Source organism: Mastigoproctus giganteus, chromosome 12 (genome assembly GCF_048544385.1).
Source record: "Mastigoproctus giganteus isolate SK-2022 chromosome 12, ASM4854438v1, whole genome shotgun sequence".
In the NCBI taxonomy this organism is placed as follows: domain Eukaryota; kingdom Metazoa; phylum Arthropoda; class Arachnida; order Uropygi; family Thelyphonidae; genus Mastigoproctus; species Mastigoproctus giganteus.
Genome location: NC_143586.1, coordinates 100066268 through 100082415, shown reverse-complemented (window position 1 = coordinate 100082415; position 16148 = coordinate 100066268). Strand labels below are relative to the sequence as shown.

General features: G+C 38.8%; 1 protein-coding gene across 4 annotated transcripts in view; it reads right to left on the bottom strand.

The window, feature by feature from the left end:
• LOC150077296 (uncharacterized) overlaps positions 1–16148 on the bottom strand; it is a 702167-nt gene that overhangs the window by 101308 nt on the left and 584711 nt on the right. For all 4 annotated transcript variants that reach the window (XM_090386557.1, XM_090386560.1, XM_090386559.1 and 1 more), the window contains exon 17: positions 12249–12338. In XM_090386557.1, the coding sequence (XP_090242683.1) occupies positions 12249–12338 (90 nt within the window). The remainder of the gene's footprint in view (positions 1–12248; positions 12339–16148) is intronic.

Sequence of the window (16148 nt, the reverse complement as noted above, 5' to 3'; positions counted from 1 at the left end):
AGGCACTGGTTAAAGAAGCACTGCAGGATCATTTAGACAAGACTTCAGTTATAGCTCAGACACAGCATGGTTTTGTTAAGGGGAAGTCTTGCCTGACCAACTTGATTGGATACTATGATGCAGTCACAAAAGAACTGGATGCAGGGAATAACTTTGATATTATATACTTGGATCTTAGAAAGGCTTTTGATACTGTTGCACATGGAAGACTGCTACACAAATTGGAGCAGTGTGACATTGGAGGCAAATTGCTGCTATGGATAAAGGGGTGGTTGAGGGGGAGAAGACAGAGAGTGGTAATCAATGGACACTGCTCATCGTGGACTAATGTTATTAGTGGAGTCCCTCAGGGCTCAGTATTGGGTCCATTATTGTTTTCTGTATTTATAAATGATATTGATGATGGTATATCAAGCTTAATGTCCAAGTTTGCAGATGATACAAAGGTTGGCAGGGTTGTCAAGGACACTACTGACACTATGCTGCTGCAACAGGATCTGGAAAGGTTGAGCAGATGGGCTGAGAGGTGGCAAATAAAGTTTAACATTGACAAATGTAAAGTACTACATATGGGAAACAGCAACCCCAGAGCAACGTATCAACTCTGTGGTACTACACTGACAGTGGTAGAGTATGAAAGGGACTTGGGGGTTATTGTGCAGGCAGATATGAAGTTCTCTGAGCAGTGCAGACGGGCTGCAAGAGTAGCTCATGGAGTATTGTCAATGATATACAGGAATTTTTCCAGCAGGGATAAGGAGGTGATTATTCCATTGTATAAGGCGATGGTCAGGCCACACCTAGAGTACTGTATACAGGTCTGGAGGCCTCATTTCAAGAAGGATGTAGAGCTGCTGGAATGAGTACAGAGAAGGGCAACAAGATTAGTGAATGGAACAAAGGGGTGCTCTTACGAAGAAAGGCTTAAGTTTTGCAAATTACAGTGTCTGGAGACTAGGCACCAGCGAGGTGATCTGATAGAGGTGTATAAAGCCCTGAATGGTTTAAGCATGCTCAATGCTGATGGGATTCTTCCTCTAGCTCAGAAAAATCACCTGAGAGGGCATAAATTCAAATTGAGGAAAGACAGATGTAGGATAGACGTGCGGAAATTTGCCTTTAGCCAGCGGGTGGTTGGTTGGTGGAACAGACTGCCATCCCTTGTGGTGGAGGTTGATAGCCTAAATAAGTTTAAGGCTCAGCTGGACAGGTATTTTGAACGAACAGAGGGGTGAAGTGGAAGTGGGTTTTTTTTTTTTTGGCTGATGCTGCATAAGCTTGCTTTCTTGCATCAAATGCCTCTACTAATGCTAATGCTAATTTCCCTTTCTGTGGCATACTTGTTCATCATTACTTTTGTTTTAGCCATATTCATCTTTAGTCCAAAATCCTTACTAACTGTGCATAACTGATTAAGATTTTCCTCTAATTCTTTGGGATCGTGGCTTATGACCACAATGTCATCTGCAAATCGTAAATGGTTTAGGTACTCTCCGTTCACATTGACTCCTTTCTGCGACCAGTCTAATCTTCTGAAAGCTTCCTCAAGGGCAGCAGTAAACAGCTTCGGAGATATTGTGTCTCCTTGTCGAACTCCTTTCTCGATTTTAAATTTGCTACTGTCTTTGTCTAGTCTAATAAAGGATGTAGCACTCTGATATATTTTCTTCAAAATCATAATATATGGAGTATCTATGCCTTGTCTTTCCAGTGCCTGAATCATTGCCTTATGCTGTATGGAGTCAAATGCCTTTTCATAATCCACAAATGCCAGGCATAATGGTGTTTTATATTCATTTGTTTTCTCCATTAGCTGTGATATTACGTGAAGGTGATCCATAGTTGAGAATCCTGTCCTAAAGCCAGCTTGCTCTTTCGGTTGATTCTCATCAAGTATTCTTTCTAATCTGTTAGTAATGACCCTTGTGAACAACTTGTAGATATGGGATAACAAGCTAATTGGTCTATAATTTCCAATTTTTGATTTATCTCCTTTCTTATGCAGCAAAACTATGATTGCATTATTCCACTGCTTAGGCATCACACCTTTCCTAATGCACTTTGTGAAGAGCCTTCCCAGTTTTTGTGTTATGTCTCTTCCTCCCAATTTTAACAACTCTACAGTAACTTCATCTTCCCCAGGGGCTTTCCGATTCTTCATTTTCTTCAATGCATGTTCTACCTCATCAGGAAGAATATTGGGTATGTCGTATGTGTTGCTACTTTGCAATTCATCTTCCCCACTGCTGGTATCATTCCCTCGCTCCTTGTATAATTCTCTATAGTAGTCTTCTGCTATTTGAATTATGCCTTCTCTGCTGTTTATAAGTACACCATCGCTATTCTTCAGTTTCAGTATCATTTGTCTTTCTGTATTACTGCTCATGGCTGCTGATTTAAATCCTTTGTTTTCCCTTAATGCTTGTTCTACTTTTCTTGTGTTAAATCTTCTTATGTCCTCTCTGAGTCTCTTTCTAATGGCTTTGCATAACTCAGTATACTCAATTTTCTCCCTGTCAGTGTTTTTCTTGCTCTTCATTTGTCGTCTTTGGTTCATCATGACAAGTGTTTCTTGACTAATTTTTTCTTCTTTGGATTTCTGTTTCCCTATAGGTTTCTTGGGCTTTATCACTTTCAGAAAGTTGTAATATTCCTCGTCGATATCTTGGTCCTGAGAAGTCTGCAGAAGCTCAAACTTGTTCTTAAGTTCCAGTACATACTGCTTTTTCTCCTCCTCTGTTATTTCAAAGACCTTTGTATTATTTACTCGAGTCAGTTTTTTCCTTTCCTTTCCTACATCTATATCAAGTGTACATCTTACCATTCTGTGATCACTTCCAACATTTACCTTATTCAGGACGGTAACATCATTCACAATATATCTTCTGTTAGTGAGGATGAAGTCGATTTCATTAGTTGTTAATCCATTTGGACTCTTCCATGTCCACTTTCTGTTCACCCTTTTCTTGAAAAAAGTGTTCATTACTGACAGCCCTTGAGATTCTGCAAATTCCACAAGTCTTTCACCTCTTTTATTTCTTTCACTAATTCCAAAATTTCCTATAGTTCCTCTTTCTGCGCTGCTTTGCCTTTTTCCAACCGTAGCATTGAAGTCCCCCATAATAATAGTGTAGTGGGTTTTCTGCTCATCTAGAAGACTCTCAATTTCAGTGTACATTTCTTCAACCTCTTCATCATCATGGCTCGATGTTGGTGCATAAATCATTATAATCTTTAGCTTGTACCTCTTAGAAATCTTGAATATTAGTCTTGACACCCTTTGTGATGTACTTTTGAATTCCAAAATGTTGTTTTTAAAATTTTTATGGACCAGAAACCCAACTTCACCTTCACTCCTTTCACTGTTTCCATTGGTGTACAGCAGATTTCCACTTGATAAATTTATAAGTGATTAATTTCTTCTTCTTGTTTCAGCCAAACCGATGATATTCCAATTCACATTTTCTAATTCCTTTTCCAGCTCTAATATCCTGTCTTCACCGATGAGTGATCGTACGTTATAACAGGCCAAGTTCAATTTCCGTGCATGGCAGCCTGGTCGTACCCAGAGATTCTTAGCACCCTCTGCTTCCACTCTGATCCTCTCGCTGCCGTAAGAGGGAGAGTGAAAGCTGCTGGGGACTGAGGGCCATTTGTATTGTTGTGCTCTTATTGCTGGAGGGTTTGGTCTTTTCCTCTTCACGCTGACCAGGCGTCTTGAAGAGAACCACTCTACACATTCGTTGCCACCTAAGTGACGTAACAGGGCTTACCATCGAGAAGGTGTGCATGAGTGGATTTTAGGGAGGCAGGCCAACCGGACTTCTCCTAAATCTTCTGTAATAGAGAGATATTGGATCCATCAGTGTTTCAGGCTGAGTGTCTGATAACACACTGGATATCTGTTCCCCTCTAAGCCCCCTTACTATAGTATTATCAATTAATCAATAAAATTTATTAATCTTATTAAATTTCATTGTTAATTAATTAAATTGTACTTAAACAGAATCATGACCAGATTCGAGCAACAAAGCAATGAGCACAAAGTAGCGGGAGTAGTGTGACTTGGGGGAGAATGAAGGGGCTGATTCTCCAATGCATCACAGTCTAAAAAAATGTGCAAAGTGTGAAATGTTTGCAGTCCTTTCTGGAACAGAACATAAGCTAGCCAAGGAGGATGTCTTTATGTACTATGTGCAGAGACTATGAAGAAATTAGGTGCCAACTCAGCATGCTGATGGGTATCTATGAGAATTTGAGGTGTAGGGTAGATGCCCTCAAAAAAATTAATGAGGGGGGCCCATCAAGCTCTCAGCTGCCCAACTCAATTTTTTTTTTTTGTTTTTTTTTTTTTGTAGTTGTTGGCACATTGGCTTCTGTGGCCATAATGCACCTCCCAAGGTTTCTGCAGTACTTTGATGATCCAAGCCCGAGGCGGGATTCGAACTCACAACCTTTGGGTTGCCCAACTCAATGCCCGAGCTCACTCCTGTGCATCAGGCAACACAGCGGCAATCGCCAAGGCAGAATGCACTGGTCCCACAGTAGCTAGTTATTGTTGGTGACTCTATCGTCAGGGAGATGGGGAATATATTATGTAAAAAGGATGGTGGAACAGAACCAGGTTATGTCTGCCAGGAGTAAAAGTTGATGACGTTGTAGAGCAGATATCATCTTTTAAGGGCATAAAATGTGATATTGCTGTACACATTGGCACTAATGACCTTAAGAGTAAGAGATCTGAAGATTTACTTAACAAGTACAGGTCAATGTTGAAAAAAAGTCGTGAGCTAGGGTTGAATTTGAAAGTGTCTGCAATTCTGTCCAGACACGATAAGAGGGAGTATATGAGCCTTGTCAATCGATTCGGCCCTGGAGAGACTGTGCAAGGCTCGTGGAGTAGAATTTATTTTAACATGGTCTGTGTTTGCCAACAGGAGAGACTGCTTCTACAGGGATAGGATACACTTAAATAGAAAGGGTGCAAGAATATTTGCTGATGCTATTGAGGCAGTAATAGGTGGGTCTGAAAACTGCTAGCTTGGGGGAGGGGGGGTTACAGACTAAAAGGTTAACAGTAAAATCCACAGGCAGAGGCAAAAGTGATTCTTGCACTGCTTCTATTGGAATGAGCAGAAGCCCGGAGAGCAGGTTGCTGGGGAATTCAAGAACTGCTGGGAGTTATCATGGAACAAGTAAATACATGGGCTGTGTTACGGTAACTAAGAATAAGAACAGGTGCATGTATACTTGCATGCACACCAATGACAGAAGTATAGTAAATAAATTTGATGAATTTGAAGTGCTGCTCAAGAAATCAAAGACAGATATTGTTGTGATATCAGAAACATGGTGCCACACAGATATAAGCAGTGCAGAATTGGAATTTGGGGAGTATAATGTGTACAGAGTTAAGAAACACATAAAATATAACGAAGTGAATCCAGTTGACGTTGGCAGACAATGCAATGTTGAGTCAGTTTGGTGTAACATAAGCACTGGGAAAGAAAAATTGAAAGTAGGAGTGTGTTATAGGCCTAATAATTCTGATGAGTACAACAAACAATTGTGCAGAGAAATAGAGTGGGCCAGTAAATCAGAATGTCTTGTAATGGGGGAGTTTAACTTTCCAGATATCGAATGGAATTTGTGGGTTGGTCGCTTGAACACCAGAAAGACTTCTGTGGATTTACTGGATGATTGTTTTGTACAGCACCATTTTTGGGGGGAACTAGAGGGAGTAATACTCTTGATCTGATTATCAGTAGTGATTCTTCATGCATTAAGAATCTGCAGATAAACAAACCACTAGATGGCAGTGCTCACAGAGTGCTGAAGTGGGATTTACTCAAAGAGGTAACTACCATTAGGGCTAAAGGAAAGGGAAGGGTTTTTGCTTTTTAAAGGTGACTATGGTGGTCTGAGACAGTATTTAAATTCTAAACGATGGGACCAACTGATGATGATGTTACCAACAGCAAATTCAAAATGTGAAGCATTGAAAGAATTAATCTTGGAAGCTACTAGGCTTTTCATACCAGCTAAGAAATACTATTCAAGATGTGGGTCTAAATGGATGTCAGATGAACCGATGAGACATGTGGCAAAGAAAAATGCATGGGATACATATAAATTAACAGGTGACCCGGAAGCCTATAATAGATATAAGCTGGTCTGTAACCAAATGCAAAGAAAAACAGTAAAGAGTTCTTTACTTATGTAAACTCTAGAAGGAAGGGGATGAATCAGATTGGTTCACTTGATATTGATGGTTTGCCTGTTGATGATCATACTCATATAGCTGACAAATTGAATGAGTATTTTTCATCTCCATTCACACATGAGGAATTCTGTAAGGAAGGGGAGGACAAAAGGACAAAGGGGTGGACTGGAGATGTGCAAATGTATCCCCAATTCACAAAGGGGGTTGAAAGGGTGACATAAATAATTATAGACCTGTTAGTTTAACTTCCGTTCCAGATAAAATAATGGAGTCAGTGGTTAAAGAATCATTGCAGGATCATCTAAACAAGACTACAGTAATAGTTCAGACAGAGCATGGGTTTGTTAAGGGGAGGTCTTGTCAGACCAATTTGATTGGATACTACTATGTGGTCACAAAGGAACTGGATGCAAAAAATAATTTTGATATCGCATACTTAGATTTCAGGAAAGCGTTTGATACTGTTGCACATGGAAGACTGCTGTGCAAATTGAGTGGTATGGCATTAAGAGAAAGTTGCTACAATGGATAAAGTAATGGTTGAGTGGGAGATGACAGAGAGTGGTAATAGACACTGCTCTTCATGGACTAATGTTATTAGTGAAGTCCCCAGGGTTCAGTGCTGGGCCCATTGTTGTTTTGTGTATTTATCAATGATATTGATGAAGGTATTAGCATTAGTAGAGGCATTTGATGCAAGAAAGCAAGCTTATGCAGCATCAGCCAAAAAAAAAAAAAAAAAAAAAACCACTTCCACTTCACCCCTCTGTTCGTTCAAAATATCTGTCCAGCTGAGCCTTAAACTTATTTAGGCTATCAACTTCCACGACAAGGGATGGAAGTCTGTTCCACCAACCAACCAACCACCCACCCGCTGGCTAAAGGCAAATTTCTGCACGTCTATCCTACATCTGTCTTTCCTCAATTTGAATTTATGCCCTCTCAGGTGATTATTCTGAGTGAGAGGTATAACAGGCTTCGTGTCCAAGTTTGCCCTGCCTTTCTCTGTACTCGTTCCATAAGGTCTACACCCTTCCTAAATGAAGCCTTCAAACCTGCATGCAGTACTCAAGGTGTGGCCTGACCACTGCCTTATACAAAGGGATAATTACCCCCTTATCCATGCTAGCAAAATTCCTGAATATCACTGCAAGATTCCACGAACTGAGAGGCTGTAAAGAAGTTTCAAACCTAATGCATGCTCACATATAGCCAGCTGTCACATCTGTGACAGCTGGCTTAAGGTTGAACATCAATATGTTACTATTTTTCTGAACATCTGAACTGGTCAAAGTGGAGAGAAATACATTTCTGAAGTTAACTGTGACTTGTGATAAAAATAAGAACACTTTACTGCAGAATAAAAGCAGTCTAGTATGGAATATTGTCACAAAGAACTGAAACCAGCCAAAAAATTTGAGGAACTGCCTTCAGCTGTCAAGATTATGGCAAGTATATTTTGGGATTTAGAAGAGTTGATTCTTGTCAATTTTTTTGCTACCTCATGAAACATTTAATAATCACTACTGTAGCAAGTTGCTTCTCAATGATGTGAAAGAGATTCTTGCACTGCTTCTATTGGAATGAGCAGAAGCCTGAAAAACAATATGCAGGATATTTCAGAGACTGATGGAAGTCATTGCGGTACAAGTAAACACATGGGTTGTGTTAGGGTAGCTAAGAATAAAAACAGGTGCGTGTATACTTGCGTGTACACCAGTGCTAGGAGTTTAGTAAATAAATTTGATGAATTTGAGGTTTTGCTCAAAACATCAAAGGCAGATATTGTTGGGATATCAGAGACAGGGTATCACACAGATATAAGGAATGCAGAACTGGAATTTGGGGAGTACAACGTCTACAGAAAGGATAGACAGGATAGGAAGGGAGGAGGGGTTATGCTATTAGTTAAAAAACACATAAAATACAAGGAAGTGAAGCCAGTCGACATCGATGGACAGGGCAGTGTCGAGTCAGTTTGGTGTGACATAAGCATGGGTAAATCAAAATCGAGAGTAGGAGTGTGCTATAGGCCTAATGACTCTGATGAGTATAATAAGATACTGTACAGGGAAATAGAATGGGCCAGTAAATCAGAGAGTCTTATAATGGGGGATTTTAATTTCCCAGATATTGACTGGAATTTGTAGGTTGGTCACTCACACACTAGCAAGGATTTGTGGATTTATTGGATGATTGTTTTCTACACCAGCATGTTCGGGAGGCAACTAGAGGGAGTAATACTCTTGATCTGATTATCAGTAGTGATTCTTCATGCATTAAGAATCTGCAGATAAAGGAACCACTAGGTGGCAGTGATCACAGTGTGCTGAAGTGGGATTTACTCAAGGAGGTAACTACCATCAGAGGTAAAGCGAAGGGTTTTTGCTTTCATAAAGGCGACTATGATGGGCTGAGACAGTATTTAAATTCTATACAGTGGGACCAACTGATGATGTTACCAACAGCAAATTCAAAATGGGAAGCATTCAAGGAACTAATCTTGGAAGCTACCAGGCTTTACATACCAACCAAGAAATTTTTTTTTTTTTTTTTTTGATTTGGCAGTTGTTGGCGCATCGGCTTCTGTGGCCATATTGCACCTCCCGAGGTTTTTGCAGTACTTTGATCCAAGCCCAAGGCGGGAATCAAACCCGCGACCTTTGGGTTGCCGGGCAGGTACTTTACCCACTCGGCTAGCCCGGTCGGCTCAACCAATAAATATTGTTCAAGGTTCAGGCCTAATTGGTTGTCAGATGAACTAATGAGACATATGGCAGAGAAGAAAAATGCATGGGATACATACAAATTAATGGGTGACATGGAAGCCTATGATAGATATAAGTTGGTCTGTAACCAAGTCATAAAGGAGATTAGGCAGGCAAAGGCAGATTATGAGAAATCCTTGGCAAAGGATGCAAAGAAAAACGGATGCAAAGAAAAGAGTTCTTTACCTATTTAAACTCAAGAAGGAAAGGGATGAATCAGATTGGTCCACTGGATGTTGATGGTTCAACAGTTGAGGATCCTGCTCAGGTGGCTAACAATCTACACAAGCATTTTGCATCTACATTCACACATGAGGAGTTATTCAGGAAGGGGAATGTCGTAGGTGAAGAAAACATTGGCAGTGAGCTAGATGATTTTCTAATAACTGAGAGGAAAGTGGAGGAGAAATTGTTGAGGATAAACATAAAAAAGACACCCGGGGTGGATGAGATCTATCCAGTTATATTAAAGGAGGCAGCAAAGGAAGTAAGCAAACCCCTAGCCATAATTATGAGAGCTTCTTTGGACTCAGGGGAGGTACCCATAGACTGGAGATGTGCAAATGTAACCCCAATTCACAAAGGAGGATCAAAGGGTGACACAAGTAATTATAGACCTGTTAGTTTAACTTCAGTTCCAGGAAAATTAATGGAGGCACTGGTTAAAGAAACACTGCAGGATCATCTGGACAAGAATTCAGTTATAGCTCAGACACAGCATGGTTTTGTTAAGGGCAGGTCTTGTCTGACCAATTTGATTGGATACTATGATGTAGTCACAAAAGAACTGGATGCAGGGAATAACTTTGATATTATATATTTGGATCTTAGAAAGGCTTTTGATACTGTTGCGCATGGAAGACTGCTGCACAAATTGGAGCAGTGTGGCATTGGAGGCAAATTGCTGCTATGGATAAAGGGATGGTTGAGTGGCAGAAGACAGAGAGTGGTAATCAATGGATTACCAACGTGGACTAATGTTATTAGTGGAGTTCCTCAGGGTTCAGTGTTGGGTCCATTGTTGTTTTCTGTATTTATAAATGATATAGATGATGGTATATCAAGCTTAATGTCCAAGTTTGCAGACGATACAAAGGTTGGCAGGGTTGTTAAGGACACTATTGATGCTATGCTGCTGCAACAGGATCTGGAAAGGTTGAGCAGATGGGCTGAGAGGTGGCAAATGAAGTTTAACATTGACAAATGTAAAGTACTACATATGGGAAACAGTAACCCCAGATCAGCGTATGAACTCTGTGGTACTACGCTGACAGTGGTAGAGAATGAAAAGGACCTGGGGGTAATTGTGCAGGCAGATATGAAGTTCTCTGAGCAGTGTAGACGATCTGCATTGACATGGTGTCTTGTCAATGATATACAGGAAGTTTTCTAGCAGGGATAGGGATGTGATTATTCCCTTGTATAAGGCATTGGTCAGGCCACACCTTGAGTACTCTATACAGGCCTGGAGGCCTCATTTCAAGAAGGATGTAGAGCTGCTGGAACGAGTACAGAGAAGGGCAACAAGATTAGTGAATGGAACAAAGGGTTGCTCTTACGAAGAAAGGCTTAAGTTTTGCAAATTACAGTGTCTGGAGACTAGGCACTGGCGAGGTGATCTGATAGAGGTGTATAAGGCTTTGAATGGCTTGAGCATGCTCAATGCCGATGGGATTCTTCCTCTTGATCAGAATAATCACCTGAGAGGGCATAAATTCAAATTGAGGAAGGACGGGTGTCGGATAGATGTGCGGAAATTTGCCTTTAGCCAGCGGGCAGTTGGTTTGTGGAATAGACTTCCTTCACTTGTTGTTGAAGTTGATAGCCTTAACAAATTTAAGGCTCAGCTGGACAGGTATTTCGAACGAACGGAGGGGTGAAATGGGAGTAGTGGTTGTGCTTTTTTTTTTTTTTTTTTTTTTTTTGCTTATGCTGAATAAGCTTGCTTTCTTGCATCATCATATGCCTCTACTAATGCTAATGTACACGTAGCGGTTCACAAGAAAAGGGCCTAGAAAACATTCAAAGGGGAAATCACTCTGCTGCAGGACAACACACATCCATATATGGAAAATTTGACAATGATAACATTGGAAACCTTAGGCTGGAAAAATCAACCTCCTTAGAGTTTGGATTTAGACCCTAGTGATTGTCACTTGTTTGAGCCAATTAATTCAATTTCTGCCCTCCCTGGGAAGGCAGAAATCGAAGACATTCAATGAACTAAATCACGGTGTTCTGAACTGGCTATAACCAGTGCTTCAGCCAATATATGGCATATGGATAGCCTATGTGATACATATGAAAAAAAATATAAGGATTAATGGATTTCTATCGATCCAATTGTAATAAAATATGGGATGGCCTGACAAATCTTTCTCAATTACCCAAAAATGAAATTTGATAAAATTCCATCCACTGGAATTGAGTTGTTACGTGTAGATGGACAAAGAAATAATTATCAGATTTCATTTGGGCTGGTTTAGTACATCTTTTTAAAAGTCACAAATATAAAATTACATATATACAGGGTTATTACATACATACCCACAGATGGGTATAGCAAAGACAATAGGCACAATATGCATATTAACATTAGTATAGGCACATGATGCAAAAAAGTAAGCTTATACAGCATCAGCCAAAAAAAAAAAAAAAAAAAAAAACTCCCTTCCTATTTCACTGATCCATTCATTCCAAATGTTTGCCTAGTTCTGCCTTGAATTTATTTAAGCTATCAACTTCCACAACAGATGGAAGTTTGTTCCAGTAATAACTACCCGCTGGCTAAAGGAAAACTTCCGCACATCTATTCTACAACTGTCTTTCCTCATTTTGAATCTATGCCCCCTCAGGTTTGTAATCTGAGCAAGAGAAAGAATTCCATCAGCATATTATGCTAATACACCTAAAAAGCCATGAAGGGTCAGAATATTCTTTTACATATAGCAGGGTAGTAATAGCAAATGATGCAAGAAAGCAAACTTATATAGCATCATTCAAAAAAAAAAAACCTACACAGTTCACCCATCCATTCCCTCCAAGAATTTCTCCAGTTCTATTTATGACCCCTCACGTGTGTAATCTCAGCAAGTGGAAGAATGCCATTAACATACAGCTTACTCAATCCAAAGGTTTAAATGGATTGAGTAGAATCTTAATTAGGAATCTAATTTATTTAAAAGATTAAAGTATATATCAAATTTTGCCACTGTAGAAACATGCAATAATAAAAAAAATTATTTCAAATTACTCACACTTTTCCTTCATTTAGTAAATTCAACACAGTAGACGAGGAATGCCTTTTCTGCCACTCCAAAATATATAAAGTTGCCATTGCAACCAAACTGTTTAAAGAGAACAATACAATTTTAAAAATTTCATAAAAGATATACACAAAGCATATAAAATAGTTAGATAAAAGAGTTAAAAAAAAAATAATTATATCTTTTAACAGACTTATACATTTGGTAGCTCTACAGGATAAGTGCTAAATGATGCAAGTAAGTGAACTTTTTCTGCATCTACTAAAAATAGAGACAAAAATTTTTCTGTCATTCATATCTTTCCCATTACCAAAAACTGACACTCCAAATCCTGAGTTGTTGATTACTGGAATAACTTGCCTCCAAGGGTGGATGAGGCTGACAGCTTGGGGAGATTCAAAGGTCAGCTGAATATCCTCCTGTAGGTCAGATACCTACAGGAGGGGACAGGGAGGGAGGAAGGGGGGGAGAGAGAGAGAGAGAAGTTCAAAGGTGAATTAGTATTAGTATTTGTGATTTTTATTTTATTTTATTTTTTGGTTGGTGCATCAACCCTTGTGATTCCTTGCACCAAATAGCCAATGCTAATTCTGCTTTGAACTTTACCAAACTCTCAGCAATTCATTCCAATTATATACAAAATGCTGCATGAAAGCAAACTTCATAAGATCCAGCCTCTATTACTCCCAAAATAGAGACAGAGAACCAGGGGACACAAACACGTTTGTATTTGTGCCCCTGGCTCTCTGTTTCTATTCTTCTACCAATGAAAATATACCTCCCTCATTCATTTTAATGATTCCTTTCAGTAAAATTATATACCTTATATACCTATATAGGTAGGTTCAACCTCCCTCACCACAAGAAGACTCATTGCCAAGCTCTGCAATCGTCTAAGCCTTTTTTCATATGGTCATCAATTATTGCCCTCACCAATCTGGATGCCTTTCCTTGAACTCTTTCTGGAAGCTATATGTCTTTCTTCATGTGTAGCCTCCAGACCTGAGCACAATATTCTAAATGCAGTCTCACATAATCTTAAACAGACAGACACTGACATCTGTCTACCTACTGGCAAAAGGTCCTATTAACCAAAATAGGTCAGTATGTGCTTTACTAGCCACCTCTTTACACTGCATGGTATATTTCATATCTGATTGCATCACAATGCCAAGTCTTCTTCATCCTGAACCATTTTTAATTTCTCTCTGCTCAGTTTACAAGTAACTCTTAGTTTATAAGTAATTTTTGGTCCCCAGTGTAAACTCCTAATTCTATCCATAATTCAGTTTTATACCACATTTCAATCTTCATAATCCTTTGTAAATAGCCTAATTTTATAATTTTCCATATTCTTAAATGCTAATGTGTAACCTTTAATTACGATCTGTAGTAAACATGTGCAGAAAGTATAACTCAATCACGTTCTAAAATATTAAATAATATGTGCTTGAATTGTTTAGCTTGAGGAGGGCAACCAGGCATCTTGATTTTCCCGGATTTGTCTTGATAAATGAACCACTAGGTGGCAGTGATCACAGTGTACTAATGTGGGATTTACTTAAAGATATAATTACCATCAGGGATAAAGGAAACGGTTTTTGCTTCCATAAAGGTGACTACAGTGGTCTCAGACAGTTTTTAAATTCTGTACAGTGGGATCAACTGATGATGTTACCAACAGCAAATTCTAAGTGGGAAGCATTCAAAGAATTAATCGTGGAAGCTACTAAAATTTTCATACCTATTAAGAAATATTGTTCAAGGTTTAGGCCCAAATGGTTGTCAAATGAACTAATGAGATTCGTGGCAGAGAAGAAAAATGCATGGGATGCATATAAATTATCAGGCGACAAAGAAGCCTATGGATTATATAAGTAATTTAGTCTGTAATCAAGTCACAAAGGAGGTTAGGCAGGTGAAGGCAGATTCTGAGAAATCTTTGACAAAGGATGCCAAGGAAAAACAGCAAGGATTTCTTTACTTATATAAACTCTATAAGGAAGGGATGAATCAGATTGGTCTACTTGATATCGACAGTTCAACTGTCGATGATCTTGCTCAGATAACAAACAAACTGAATGAGTATTTTGCACCTACATTCACACATGAGTTATTAAGGATTGAAAATGCCAGAAGGTTATCAAATTGTAGTAGGGTGCTTAATGATTTTGTAATAACAGAGCAAAATGGAGGAGAAATTGTTGAAGTTAAACATAAGAAAGACACCTGGGGTGGATGGGATCAATCCAGTTATATTAAAGGAGGTGGCAAAGGAAGTAAGCAAAACCTTAGCCATAATTATGAGAGCATCCTTGGACTCAGGGGAGGTCCCCAAGGACTGAAGATGTGCAAATGTATCCCAAATTCACAAAGGGGGATCGAAGGGTGACACGAGTAATTACAGACCAGTTAGTTTAACTTCTGTTCTGGGTAAAATAATGGATTCAGTGGTTAAAGATGCATTGCAGGATCATCTAGACAAGACTGCAGCAATAATTCAGACACAGCATAGGTTTGTTAAGGGAAAGTCTTGTCTGACAAATTTGATTAGATATTATGATGTGGTCACAAAGAAACTGGATGCAAAAATAATTTTAATATCATATACTAGGATTTCAGGAAAGCTTTTGACTCTTGTGCATGGAAGACTACTGTACAAATTGGAGCAGAATGGTATTAAGGGTAAGTTACTACAATGGATAAAAGTATGGTTGAGTAGGAGAAGACAGAGGGTGATAATCAATGGGTGTTTGCACTTCGTGCACTAATGTTATTAGTGGAGTTCCACAGGGTTCGGTGTTGGGTCCACTGTTGTTTTGTATATTTATCAATGATATTGATGAAAGTATATCAGGCTTAGTGTTGAAGTTTGCAGATGATACAAAGGTTGGCAGGGTTGTTAATAACAGTAATGGCAATGTGCTGCTGCAACAGGATCTAGAAAATCAGGGCATATGGGCTATGAAGTGGCAATTGAAGTTTAACCTTGACAAATGCAAAGTACTGCATATGGGTAGAAGTAACCCCAGAGGAACGTGCCAACTGTGTGGTACTACACTTAAGGTGGTAGAAAATGAAAGACTTGGGAGTAATTGTGCAGTCAGATATGAAGTTTTCTGAGCAATGCAGACAGGCTGCCAGGGCAGGTCATGTGGTTTTGTCAATGATATACAGCAGGGGTGGCCAACTTAATTTGTGATACGATCTACTTTTTTTTTCAAAATGTGCCGCGATCTACCATCTCAAGAATTTTATTGCACATGGTTAAAAAAGTTAATCAACACATGTTGAAAAATGTTGTTTATAAAATTTAAAATTAAATACAATTCAGAATTCTTATTTTAAATTCATATATTTAAAATTTTAATTTATGTGAAAGTTGTCTTCGTGTCATCTGGCATGCTTTCAAAATCGGGGATATACTGTAATAAGGCCAACTGTAAAGAATCTTCTGTAAGCAAGTCCGTAAGATTAGAGCGATTCTCCGTCTTTGTTCGTTTCAAATATGAAAAGGCCGATTCACATAGATATGTGGAACCAAAACAGGAATTTAAAAGTTCATTGCATTTTTTTACATTTGCGTACTTTTCTCGGCAAACATATTTCCAAAAGTCTTTTTCTGATGATCTCACTTTTAGGAAGATATCTTTTCGCAATGTAATCATTTTATTTTCAAGTAATATTTTCTGCATGTGAAAAATCTCAGCAATTTTTTCTGCAATTTGTTTCGTATCTAAGTCAACATTAAATGGATAAGAAATTTGAACAATGTCTTCAATTGTTTTAAAATCACTGAATCTGGTTTCAGAATCATCCACAACTTTCTCAATTTCAGAAACATATTTCTCACTATTAAATTCAAAAACAGGATATTTTTTCAAATGCTTT